The sequence below is a fragment of the Dryobates pubescens genome, chromosome 1, assembly GCF_014839835.1.
Source record: "Dryobates pubescens isolate bDryPub1 chromosome 1, bDryPub1.pri, whole genome shotgun sequence".
In the NCBI taxonomy this organism is placed as follows: domain Eukaryota; kingdom Metazoa; phylum Chordata; class Aves; order Piciformes; family Picidae; genus Dryobates; species Dryobates pubescens.
This window is the reverse complement of record NC_071612.1, coordinates 23284842-23297418: the sequence shown is the minus strand read 5'-3', so window position 1 is coordinate 23297418 and position 12577 is coordinate 23284842. Positions and strand designations below refer to the sequence as shown.

The following is a 12577-nucleotide window of genomic DNA, read 5'->3' as shown; positions in this document are numbered from 1 at the left end:
CCCCATTTTTCTTTTTCCTCTTTTTGTTGTCTTTTTATCTCTATCTGTACGTATTGATATATTTCCAGATTTTTTTATTTTTTTGCTTTTTAATCTCGTTCTCGTGGTTTGGTTTTGCTGCTGGTTTCACTACCACCCCCCACGTCCCCCCCCCCCCAAGTTTTCATTGTTGTTTTTGCGTTCTTCTGATCGTTCTGGGTATTTACCCTCCTGTCCTCGGCTTGCAGAGGAGTTCAGGTAAGGGTGTGCGAGAGGCGCGGAGGTTTGCGCGGGGCTTCGTTCCACCAGCGGAGCCCCCAGGCCCCGTTGCCGCAGCACCAGCAGCCCGGGACGCGGGGGAGAGATGGGGGCAAGGTGGCGGTGGTGTTTGTGCCGCTACTGCCCCGTCACGGTGGGGTGGAAGGTTAAATCCTCTACCCCGTGGTGCAGCAGGGGGGTGCCAGGCTGCGGCCAGGGCTGGGGGGGTACTGTTTTCGGGTTGGAGCCGTGCTGTGCCATGGTGTGACAGCCGGGGCGGGGGGCGCGGGTTACTCCCGGTCATTGCGACGAGGGGACTACGCCGGGGTGGTGGTGGTGTGTGCTGGGGCACCCCAAACCTTCTAAAAGAGAATGGAGGGAGCAGGAAACCAATTAAAAATAATTATATATTTAAAAAAATAAATCAAACCGTCAACAACATCCAAAAAACACCGCGAGGAAACCAAACGAGCGAAGGCTTTGCACCCTTGGAAACCTTGTTGTACTTGTGGTGGGGTGAGCAGGGTCTGTGTGTGCCGCCCGTCCCCGGCAGCTCTCACTGTCCGGGCGGTCAGCCCAGGTTGGTGGGGGAGCAGGGTGGCAGCACTCGTTACGGATCAAAAGCTTCCTCTTGTGGAAGCCAAAGTTTTGTGCCGGAGGGAGTTAACTTCCAGAAAATAAGGCTTTAGGAACGTAGCTGTCGCTTCCCGAAGGTGGTGGGTTTGGAAAAACCCAAAGCAACGGGTAGACCCTAAATAATTTCTGCTTTTCTCCCCCCTTCCCCGGCCCGGGTATCCAGCGAACAGCACAGCCACCTTGCAGAATGGATGAGAGCAAATGAGTATCCTACCATTTGTTTTAAAATAGTAATTATTATTTAGATTTTTTTTCCCTCATGTATTTCTAGTTTAATTTCATAGAAATGCTGAGTCTGGTTCACTACCTGGTTTAGGGTTCTGCCTGTGGAGCAGAAGTCAGCCTGAACAGATATAAATCCTTCTAGGGAACAAGAGGAAACCCTGAAGAGATTAGCCCTAAACCAAAAAAAGCTGCAGCAGTATGCCTAGTGTACGACTGTCAGCGTATCTGAGCCCATACACTGCTGTGGGATCAGTTGCGCTGGACTGAAATGACAGCCTGGGGAATATTGTCCCTGAGTTCCAGCACCTTCCCAGGCCATCACATTTTAATGTTGTTCTGAGTCAGAATATACCTCTGTTGTGTTGGCTTTTTTTCATCTTTATTTGGGTGTTTTTTTATTGTCAGTTTGTTTGGAGGATTTTTGTTGTTGGTTGGGGGTGTGTGTGTTGGGTTTTTTTGCTGCTCCTTTGTTTTGTTTTGGTTTTAGCTGGGGATTAGATAGAGAGGTTTTAAACAGAACAATATGTTTCTGGCAGAAAGGACAGCGTAACAACCCAGGGAACTCTTAAAAGCTGGAGACTCTGGTGCTGCCGTGTGCTGTTGAACAGCTGCTGTATTTCACTCCCCAAGTGGCTGGTTTTCAGATCCCTTTCTAGGTGCTTACATTCCTAATGTGTTTTCAGGGCTCCTAAAGATGAAAGTGCTTCTGCATTATTAGTTTTCATAGCTTGTGGAGCTCTGGCCTTTTTTGTTATTGGTGGGGTTTTTTGGTTTTGTTTTGGGTTTGTTGAGGTTTTTTTTGGGGTGGGGGGATTTGTTTTGGTTTGGGTTGTTTTTCCTTTATTTATTTTAATCTTCTGGTTGTGGCAAGGTAGGGATGTAAGCCTTTTGGTCTGGCCTTTAGGATAAAATATAGCCCGGGCCTGATCCTGCATTCCAGGCATTCCCCAAAATCTTCTTGGCTGTTCTGCAAGTTCTGAGGGTGCACAGAAAGCAGATCTGGCCTATAATGTGCCTGGATCTACAGAGAGGCAAGTCTGACAGTCCCGTCTCTTCTTCATATGTCTCTGGTTTCACCAAGTGACATTGCTTCTTGTCCAAAGCAATGGGGAAATGAGCATGCTGGCTGCCTTCTGCCAAGGTATGTTGCTCACAGTGCTCACAGCAGCGTGTGGCTTACCCCTCTCTCTCCTCTTGAAGGCCTTGTTCAAGTTAGGGTTCAGTTTATTTTGAGGTATATGTATGGATATATTTGAGATGTGGCTTCCTAGTCCTTAAGGGCACTTAATGAAAACTTGAACTTTTTTTTTTTTTTTTTACGTTGTTTTTGTTTTGTTTAATTTTGTTGTTTGTTTTTTTGGGGGGTGGGGAGGATGATGATGGTTATGTGGAGTTGTTTTGTATGTTTTTTTTTTTTTCTTTGTTGTTGTTTTGTGGTGGGTTTTTGTTGTTGTTTTGGTGGGGGGAGGGGGTTGGTGTGGGTTTTTGGGGTTTTTTTGGAAGAGCTTTCCCAGCTGGTTTAGGTGCATGCTCTTTCCCTGCACGTGGGGCATGCCAGCTTTTCTTAGAAAATAACCACGTTGCAGTCCAGGTTTCACTCAGCACCATTCTTTGGAAGCTGAGTGTAGAGAAAGGGAAGAGGGAGGATCAGAAACCATGCAAGGGCAAGTCCTCCTTTCTGCCCCACATTGCACAAGGCAGTCACCAGTTTTGGTGCAAGATGGAAACAAGCTGCTTGGGTGAATTCTTAGGGGAAGCCAATACAAACTTCTCAGAGCGGATTGTGTCTTCTGTTTCGAAGTGGGAGTAGGTCGGCTCTATGATTTCTGCTGGAGGAACTTTCTGTCAAGACAGAGATTGGGGGGGGGGAGTGGGGAGGAAAAAAATATAATTGTGTGTGCCAGAAATAGTTCAGCTCATCTGACTCTTCACTTTTCCTACAAGAAATGATTATGCTCTAAGGTCACACAACAGAGCCACTAACCTCTGTTTGAACTTCCTCGTGCTCGGCACATGTGGGTATTTCATTATCGGTTCAGCAGCAGAGCTGGCAGGCCACGCGTACCAGGAAAATGTGCAATCTCACTCCTAAGTCTTCCTTTCAGCCTGCCGCTGCTTCCTCCGTGTGTGTGTGAAGGAGGAAGCTGTAGCTTTAAGAAGCGCTGGGTTATTGTCCCCCTGTTTCCCATGAAATATCAATAGAAGCTTCCAAGGGGATTGAGCTCTTTAAGAATGTTGTGTAAGGCATCTCACTCTGCGTTCGCTGCGGCACTGAGCACACGGATGCCTTTAGATTTTTCTCCAGAGAAAGCTAAGGCAGGGCATATTTTGGAGATCAGGCAGCAAGGATGCTCTGCAGTGGCAGTAACAACCATCCCTTTCCCTGCACAAAACTGGGAGCTATTGACTATTCATGGCAAAGCCTCCAAAGCGCAGCGGCAGAGCCTGTGGAAAATGACAGCGTGTAACAAGATTGACTGGCATTTCCTTCACGCTGGGTCACATGCCTGCTAATTCACACACACACAAAACCTCACAGGCTGATCAAATGACTTCTATCTCTGCAGTCCACATACCTTCCACAGAAAGAGTTGTTTTATTATGCACATACACAGCTCTGTTCCCAATCAGTCACCTTGAGTGAATGACTGCGGGCCAGTGTTTGCTCTGCCTGGGAGTCTCTGCATTTGCTCTCTGAGGAGGTCTCCCTCTGCAAGCAATTTATTGATTCGTTTTTTCAAGGAAACAAATACACAAGTGCCCTTCCTGCCTTCCCCTCTCCAGAAACCTTTCTAGGAAGTTTGTTTGGCTTAATTGGTGAAGCACAGGACGGTTACCACTGTCAGCAAGCTGTCAGTGTTGCTGTCGCTGGGCTGTGCTAGGGAGGATGGATTTTGCCCTTGTGGGTTTGCAGTGGGGGCTTTGCGGGATGCTGCCCGCTTGCTGCCTCAGCACAGTGGGGAAATTGGAAGTGTGGCTGCCCACCGTGGGTCACAGTGAATTGAGATACGGGAGAGGAGCTGTATAAGCCCTGCCAGTTTAGCAACTGGCACGAAGGTCAGATCCCCTCAACCTCCCTACCCAGAGAGGGGGGAATGTGGAGTGATGAGGTGAAACCAGCCACCAGATGGCTTGCCAGGACATGGTAATTAGCTCAGTGCAGTGCCAGCCTCATTAAAGGCAGGTGAGGATGACGTTGGCACACTGATTCATTACATCTGGAGGGGAAAATCCACCTAGTAAATGCTGAAGCACAGTAAATATTTTTGGCTCCTGACAGATTGATCCTTTCATTATGCTGATTAGCCTGTATTTGTGGAACTGAGGAAGTTAAAAATAAAGTTGGTGGAAAGCTACAAGATAAGGAAAGGATTTGCATTTTATGGCCATGAGCAATATACTTTTCATTATTATTTTTTTTTAGTGGTAAAAATGTCAACCCTTTGGTTTTTTTCTCACAGTTTCCTCCTTTGGCTCTAGTTTTCACTCTTAGGTGAAAGCACATAATTTATTTTTCTCTTGCCAGTAATATTCTGGAAGGGAGCTGTAAATCTAGAATGCACACAGTTGGGAAATGATTTCTGAAAGAATTCTTTTGCAAATCTGTGGTGCAATCCTGCAAAACACTTTGGCCCTGCCAGTCCTCAGGGGGTGGTACAGACATATCAAAGCGTGTAGCAGCATGTGTACTCAGGGAGACTGGATGCTTTGGATTTTCCGGTGAGCAAGAGGCCTTTACAAGCTTTGGTTCGTGGAGATAAATGATTAAACCAAGTTCTGACTGTTGCTGTTTTTGTTTTCCTACACTCAGGCTCTCACCTGAACTTTCACCGCCTGGTATATGCTCTTGGGATATCCGTAAGAGATCGCTCAGGAATGGTGGATCACTTGCTGCCTACTGATGAATCCTTTTCATCTACAAGATCTTCTCTTGGATACTTTGGGGACATGACGGCAGGGGTGAGGTCCTACCAAATGCTGCCCTCCCCGCTGTCAGAAGATGACAGCGACTCCTCCAGCTTTTGTTCTTGTTCTAGCCCTGACTCCCAGATTCTCAGCTCCAGCTATGGAAGCACGTCTAGTGCAGAAAGCCAGGACAGTATCTTAGACTACTTACTGTCCCAGGCTTCCTTGGGGAGCACCACTGCATCATGGTGGGACAAAAGGAGACTCCAGCCAGTAGTGAAAGAGGAGTACTTTAGGTTGCCTGAATTTGCTGTGGATATGGAAGACTCAGGACCATTTCAGCCCACGCTTGAGGAAATTGAGGAATTTCTGGAGGAGAACATGGAGCTGGAGCTCAAAGACAGACCTAAAAGTGAGACCAAGGACTTGAGAGCTTGCAGCCAAATTTCTGTTGCTTCGCTACAGCAAAAAGACCATATGTTACCCAGCACTAGTTTAAAAGAGAGTAAAAATGAACAGCTGAGCAGCTCAACGGAAGGTGGCCAAGCTTCAAATGGAGGAATGACCCTGGAGAATGGGATACCAGTTATGCTTCAAATTCAACCCGTACAGGTCAAACAGGAGTCCAACACGAACCCCAGTTCCCAAGGACCAGCACAAGAGAACATTAAAATTGCACAGCTCCTAGTCAACATCCAAGGACAAACGTTTGCCCTTGTGCCTCAAATAGTTCAGTCGTCCAATTTGAACTTGTCCTCTAAATTTGTCCGCATTGCTCCTGTCCCCATCGCTGCCAAGCCAATTGGGCCAGGAGGTATGATCCAGGGTCAGACGGGAATCATCATGGGTCAGAAATTTCAAAAGACCCCTGCAGCGGAACTCATTAAAATGCACAAATGTTCTTTTCCTGGTTGTACTAAGATGTACACAAAAAGCAGCCATTTGAAAGCCCACCTGAGGAGACATACAGGAGAAAAGCCCTTTGCATGCACGTGGCCGGGTTGTGGATGGAGGTTAGTATGGGGGTGCAGCACTGCCCAATCCTTCTTCTCCTTTTTGCTCACTTGACCTAACTTGCTAAGCAAATGGGTTTGCAGACCATCTTATACACTGTTTCTGTTCCCCAAACTTGTTTGGTTGGTTTGAGAGCTAAGATCTATTTCTTCCTGTTAGGTAATCCAGGGGCTTTGGTAAATTAAATAGCAGAGCATCACCTGCTGGCACCAGCTGTTTAAGTGACTTTAAAAATAAAAGTAATCCATGGTAATTTGTATTTCATTCCGAAAGGGTCAGATTAAGCTTATTACCACAGGCAGTGCCTTGTGTTCACATGGGTCTGGTTGCCACACACCAGCCACAGCAGATACTTGTTTGTTCCCGGCTGAAGGCTGTAAGTGAACTGGGTGATTTAGGGCAGAATTGCTGTGTGTGGCCATGTGGATTCGACTGTGTGGGGCTGATGTGATCGCTGAAGGGCTGTGACAAGTGAGTCTGGTTAAGAGCAGCAGCATTCTGTTCAGATTCTTCAAAACTGCATTCCATCCCACTCCTTCTGGAAATGCTGGCAGTGACACTCCAGTGTGCTCTTGATTTTATTCTCTGCACTGATTCAGAAAAATGCATGGGTGCCACTCAGAGTTGCAGCAGGCTGTCAGATGTAACAACACAACCAGAAGGCTGAAGTGGAGTGAATGAAAGAGTGCAGGTTTGATTGAGCAAAACGTTTCACAGAGGGTATCTACTAGTTGAAAGATTAAAAGAGAAAGTAGGTGGTGGTTTGGTTTTTCCCCCCCCAAATATTTAAGGAAATTTTGACAGAAGCCTTCCTCCCCTCTTTCCAAGTAGCTGTGTTACTAGCCTGCTTGCTGGCAAGTGTTAATGTACAGCACCACGAACTGTGACAGGAGAGAACAAAATCTTACTTCCCTTGCATTAAATTAAACCAGACTTCTTTCAAACAACATCCTGCAGAGCTTCAGTGAGCAATGTCTAATGAGGAAAGGAGTTGTGATCATGGGGAACAGATGAGGTAAAAAGTAACAGAGAGCTGTATAAAAATGCAAGTATGTGAGACATGCAGCGGTTAGAGATGGCTGGATCGGTTTGAGGGAAAAGGTCAGAATAGAGCTGAATCCTCTGCTCACCAACTGGACCAGCTTGAAATTTGCATCTCAGAAGGACAAGGACTAATGCAATTAATTTCTGTGATGATTTTCTTTACCATATCAGTTTATAGTGCTTCTCATGAGCCAGGCTCAGTGGCTCACTGCTCAAGATTCACTAAAGTTCAAGCTGTGTTCTTTAGCTGGTCAGTCCCATAAGCTGTAGTCTGTTTTGCTCCTGACCTGCAGCACAGGCACTTGGTCCTGTTTATTTGGTTGCTAGAGTATGTGCACGCAGGCAGCAGATGTGAGCATGCCTGTGGGTGTCAGGTTGGCTTTCCCTGTGCTGGGATGTGAGCAAAACTGATTTTTGTGACAAATGCATGAAGCATGTGAGGGTTTGTCTGAGATTTATACCAGTGCTCACAGTGGCTTCTGTGGCTCAAGTTCAGGAGCTTGAGGTTTTGCCTGTGGGTGACTTTCTCCAGCTCTGGCTTATTACAGAGATGGTATTTCACAGGTGTTGAAACCAAGGGAAGCATTTAGGAAAAACTTTAAGTCATAAGGAATGGAGATTGAACTGTGCTGGGGTGCCTGCCATCTCCCAGTGTTACAGTGATTGGTGCGGATCAAAAGCAGGATGTAGGTGTAAGGTGGGCCAGGAGAAGAGCAGGTCCTACAACTGGGAACACCCTGAACCTTCACTCTCAGCCAGCAACAACTTTTTAAAGCTGAGGAGCCCAACAGGGATGAGAAAGTAATCGCCTTAGCTGTGAGGAGTGTGTCTCTTGTCCACAAACAGCTGCTGGAAGGGATTTTGAGGCACACTATTGCTGTTCATCTTGTTGCATTTCACAGCCCAGGCTGGCACCCCAGTTCCCAACACCCCTAAACTTTGGAAGAGCTCAGCTTCAAGCAGGGAGGCAGCACTTGAGGACGTACCTCTTGGGCTCACAGCAGTCCGTACCACCAGCCTGAGATTCCTGCACATACCCTACACGCTGCTCCCACATCAAAGGCCAGACCAAATTGAGCACTAAATTACTCGGTCCCCTTTCATCAATAAAGTGTGTTTACCCTTTCCACAAGTTCAGTGAGGGCTGTGATCTCACATGACTTAAGTCAAACGCATCTGGACTCTCTGTTTGCTCCCAGTTTTGTATCATCTCAAAGTAATTCAAGCACTAAACCACTGCTGGGCTCCAAATCCCTCCTCCTTTCTCTGCGTTCTTGTGCTTGCGTATTTATTTTTTCACCAAAGACACTTAAGGTCTGACCTCACTGAAGACAGCACTTTCAAAAACAAACCAGCGTTGCCTAGCACAAAGAGGCTGAGCTGTGGGGGGTTAAAGCTTTCCTGGCTCTCTGGGCAGACCTGTTATGGTGAAGCTCCATGCTTTAAATGCACCAGGGTAGGGATGTGCATGTAGCAGACCTTTTTGCTAGCCCCTAGGACAGCTGGACAGCCCTAAGCACCTCCTTAGAGAAGGCTGAACCCTGCTTACTTGTGTCCCTTGTTGGCACAGGGCAAGAGTTGTTTTGGGCAGGCTGCAGGGAGGTGTTCATAAGTGGCTGGTGACCCGTTGCGTTCGATAGCCTGCTGTACCGGGCAGTGTGCTGATCCGTGGCATACCAGCTTGTACCTTTGGCACATGGCAGCCTCTGGTTAGAGCTGCTTCTGAGACAGCCCTGACCAAAAAGCTGAGCTGCTGTGTGAGCTAGTCCCCAGCAGCTGTGCTATGGCATGGAGCAGGAGAATCTCCTGCTGTCGCTCCCTGGTGCAGCAGTGTACAAAGCTGCGGTGGTGCATTAGGCAATTGCATTTAAGTGTTTTCACCATCTCTTGGGTTGTAGGTGCTTCCCTGCAGCCAGTGCTGCTGGTGACAGTGTGCAATGCAAAGCTCTGAGTGGTGTGGTAGGGAGACTTCAAAGGTTTGTAATGCAAGTGGCCAGGACGGTGTGTGGACTGAGTGAGTTTGGGGCTGACCGTGCATGTGGTTGGCATCTTGCAGACACCTTTTTTGCTGGTACTTTGCAAGGGGGTTTGCAGGTATGTGGGAGAAGTGCTGGTTTGCTGTAGTGGTGCTATGGGGATAGGCAGAATGAATATAGAGTCTCCCTAATGGAGAGGGAAGGTATGACCTGGGTCATTCTCAATGGCTGGTGGCCATGCTGGGAACATGGAGTACTTGGCTGAAGCTATTGACATTTCTTGCCATGTGAACCATACAGTGATGTCCTTGTTTGACCAGGAGATACAGGACACATTCTATGCATCAGGGAGCTCTAAGGTTTGTCTCCAAAGGAGATATAGTTACAAGCCCTTTGGGATCCCACCAGATGAAAGAATGAAGGAGATTCTTTAGTTCCTGTGGAATTGCCCAGATTCCTCCACCTTTCCTTTTGAAGAAGGAATCCTTCTAGAAGTGGTAATGACTTGGGATAGTGAGGTGTTCAGCAAGCCTTGGTTTGTATGAATTTGTCATTCCACTGGAAATTATTTGCAGTTTTCTTGAGGTGATCTTAGTGCCAGAATGTGCTGCAGATACCATTTCACTGCAGATCCAGGCCACCAGATGCTCCCAGCTTCCTTGTCCTAACCTTTGTGTTGTTTTTTTGTAAACACACCAACAGCTCAAGGTTTATTTCTGTGGGCGCTGTAAGATAATCTTTCTGTGACTGCTGGGGAACAGAATTGCAACATTCCTGCCTCTTCAGCTAAGGACATCGTTATGAGGCAGAGTGTATTTTTGTCAGATGAATTCATCCAAGCTCTCGGAGTATGAGTGGAGCTGCTCGTTCCTGTTATGTGCCTCTTTCTCCCCCACCATCCATGCAATCCCCATCAAAATGTGCTTGCAGATCTCTTGTGCAGGATTAGCCATGTGCTACTGTGCTTCTGTGGCAGATGATGACCTTAATGGCCAAGGACTGGGACAAGGCAACTCAGTCACATCTGGTTTTACACCTTCTCTGAGTGATAAGGCTGTATATAAACAGATGCCCCTTTGCTCCCCCTCTTTGCTCCCTCTTTTCCCTGGACACGGTTCCCACCACTGGCAGCAGGTCCTTTCCTTGTCCAGTGCTGAGTCCTGCAGAGGTAGTCTGCACAGGCAACATCCTGCTCCATTCATCTGTTGTTCTACAAGAGCATCCTCCAGGGATGTGGCACTGGAACTAGCTCATGACTAAGGACTAAGGAGAAATCCCTGGCCTTGCTGTTCACAGGTCCAGACCATGGTTTTGGGAAATAGAGTCACTAGAGAAAGCAAATGTTTAGGTACTAGGGGTGAAGAGAAACTGCTGCTATATCCTTTATGAAGAAGAAGTATCCCAGGTGAGGAACAGGGTGATGGCTTCATTAGGGCATCTGCCTATTGCTTGTAATGGTGAATCTGACACTTTCACCATGGGGATATCAAAGCAAATGCAAGGCAGCAGACCAAGGCAATGGGTGAATGAAATGCCCTTGGGTGTATCTTACCCATGGTGAGTATCTGCATGTGCTTTGTGCTGGCTTCATAATACTCGCTGGGTACCATCACCAGACTGAAGAGCTGTGGGAACCAAGAATACCGTTCCCAGCCATCCTAGTGTGTGCACCCTGTTCCTCAACTGGTGGTGGGAGATCAGAGCTAATTAAAACCTTTATGTGGAAACTTATTTTCTTGCATGAAAGACTTACTCACAGGAGCCCAGCAAGTCCTGTTTTTCCCCTTTCATAAAAGCAGTGAATTCACTCTGTTGGTGATGTGCTATTTTGCTCCAGAAGGGCACATTTTTCTACATGTTCTTTCCTTCATTTATTCAGCTAGTGCCCATGACTTCATTTATTTATTGTAAATAAACAGCTGATACCATTTCTTGCAAGCTCTCTTTCTGTGCTGCTCTTTGTTTCAGCTCTGGCAACAAAACACTTAATTGCCCTTTGTCGGGCAGCAAATTTTTTGTACCCATCTGGACAGGACTGTTTTAGTGTGACATTTTTAATTAACCCTTTGGCTCCCAGTCATGTTCAAGCGGGAAATAGAGCCAACCTCATTGTTAGGACCAAAGGATTAGCTTATTTGAGTTCAGTAAAGCCTGTGGGATTCATGTTGGCTATTTGGGGATTTTTCTGTGGAGATGGAGGTGGGAAATGCCTAAAACTGAAATTATTGTAGGAGACAGCTTTGGTAATTAAAGTTTCAATCTTGATTTCAACCTACTCATGAAGTAACTATGCTAATGGTCATTGGGACTCACTTAGATTTTGACTGTTACAGTGTTGAGCATCTCTGTTACTGAGGTGTTGCAATTTAGCCTACAGAAGCACATAAAAGAAGACATTTTTTCATCTGGATCTGATAAGCCATATAGCTTCTGAGTAGCTATGTCTGGATGTTATCAGGCAGCCACCTCAAACTAGGTGCAATTACTGGATGTCCTTTGTCCTTACGGCAGTGGGAGGCTGGAGCAATCCTCACCTGCAGGACATTGGTTGTTATCTCTGCTTGAGAATGGTCTGTGCTTGTATTTGCAGGAGAGAGGCTGAGGGACAGGCTTTGAAAGGGACTGGCAGAGGGGCCAGAAGGGTTTTAGTGTTTAGTTGACCGCTACTCGTGTTGTTTGGTTTAGGTCAAGGTAAACAAGCCAAACCAACAAAGAACAAAAAGAACCCAAAAAGCCAGAAAACCACCCCAACCATTTATCTTACAAGGCTTCTCTTCTCTTCCCTTCTCTCGCAGGTTCTCCAGGTCAGATGAGCTGTCCCGGCACAGGCGCTCCCACTCGGGTGTGAAACCCTATCAGTGTCCTGTCTGTGAGAAGAAGTTTGCTCGAAGTGACCACTTGTCCAAACATGTCAAGGTGCATCGGTTCCCACGAAGCAACCGCTCTGTCCGCTCCGTGAACTGATTGGTCCCACTTGCCCCTTCCTGCCCAGCCATCCCACAACAGCTGATGACAGTACTTTGCTCACTGTGTTTCTAGTGATAATTTATTTGTCTCCACCGAACAGTCAATGCTGTTACTTGATACCATCATGTCTGAGTGTCCCATGTCCTTTAAAGATGATTTGAGAATGAAGTTCTTTTTGGGTCAAGGGAGGGGGATGCTTCTTCCTTTTGTCTTCTTCCTTTTTTTCTCTCTCTCTTTTATTTCTTTTTTTTTTTTTTTTTAAGGATGTTATTTTCCTTTCCTATCTTTCCCCCCTTTTGCTGCTGCTTCTTTTGGAAATTACAGTGTTTTATTTTTAGCTGTTTTCTGCTGCACAGGAAAATGTAAGAGTTGCTTGCTGCTAGTTAATTATAGCCCTGGCATTCCTCAGGGCTTTGCTCATGTACAGGCCATTCATTGTGAGTTTTTATTAAGCTGCTCTATTTGTCCAGTTTGGAAACAGCAAATTCCTTTTGAAATGAAAACAACTCCTTTGTTTTTGGGTTGCCTGAGCCGAGGATTTGTAGGGGCTGGCCATAGGAGGAGGGACAGTG

At 46.7% G+C, this 12577-nt stretch overlaps 1 protein-coding gene across 2 annotated transcripts; it reads left to right on the top strand.

Moving 5' to 3' along the window:
* Positions 1 to 156: 156 nt before the first annotated feature.
* Positions 157 to 12246, top strand: KLF15 (KLF transcription factor 15). 2 transcript variants are annotated; one of them, XM_054162912.1, is made up of 3 exons: positions 157 to 237; positions 4910 to 6017; positions 11834 to 12246. In XM_054162912.1, the coding sequence occupies exons 2-3, from the start codon at positions 4975 to 4977 to the stop codon at positions 12000 to 12002; spliced, it is 1212 nt and encodes a 403-aa protein (XP_054018887.1). In that variant the 5' UTR covers positions 157 to 237; positions 4910 to 4974; the 3' UTR covers positions 12003 to 12246. The 2 variants fall into 2 exon arrangements, with proteins under 2 accessions (XP_054018887.1, XP_054018891.1); XM_054162916.1 differs by lacking the exon at positions 157 to 237 and adding an exon at positions 4714 to 4818.
* The last annotated feature ends 331 nt before the right edge of the window (positions 12247 to 12577 follow it).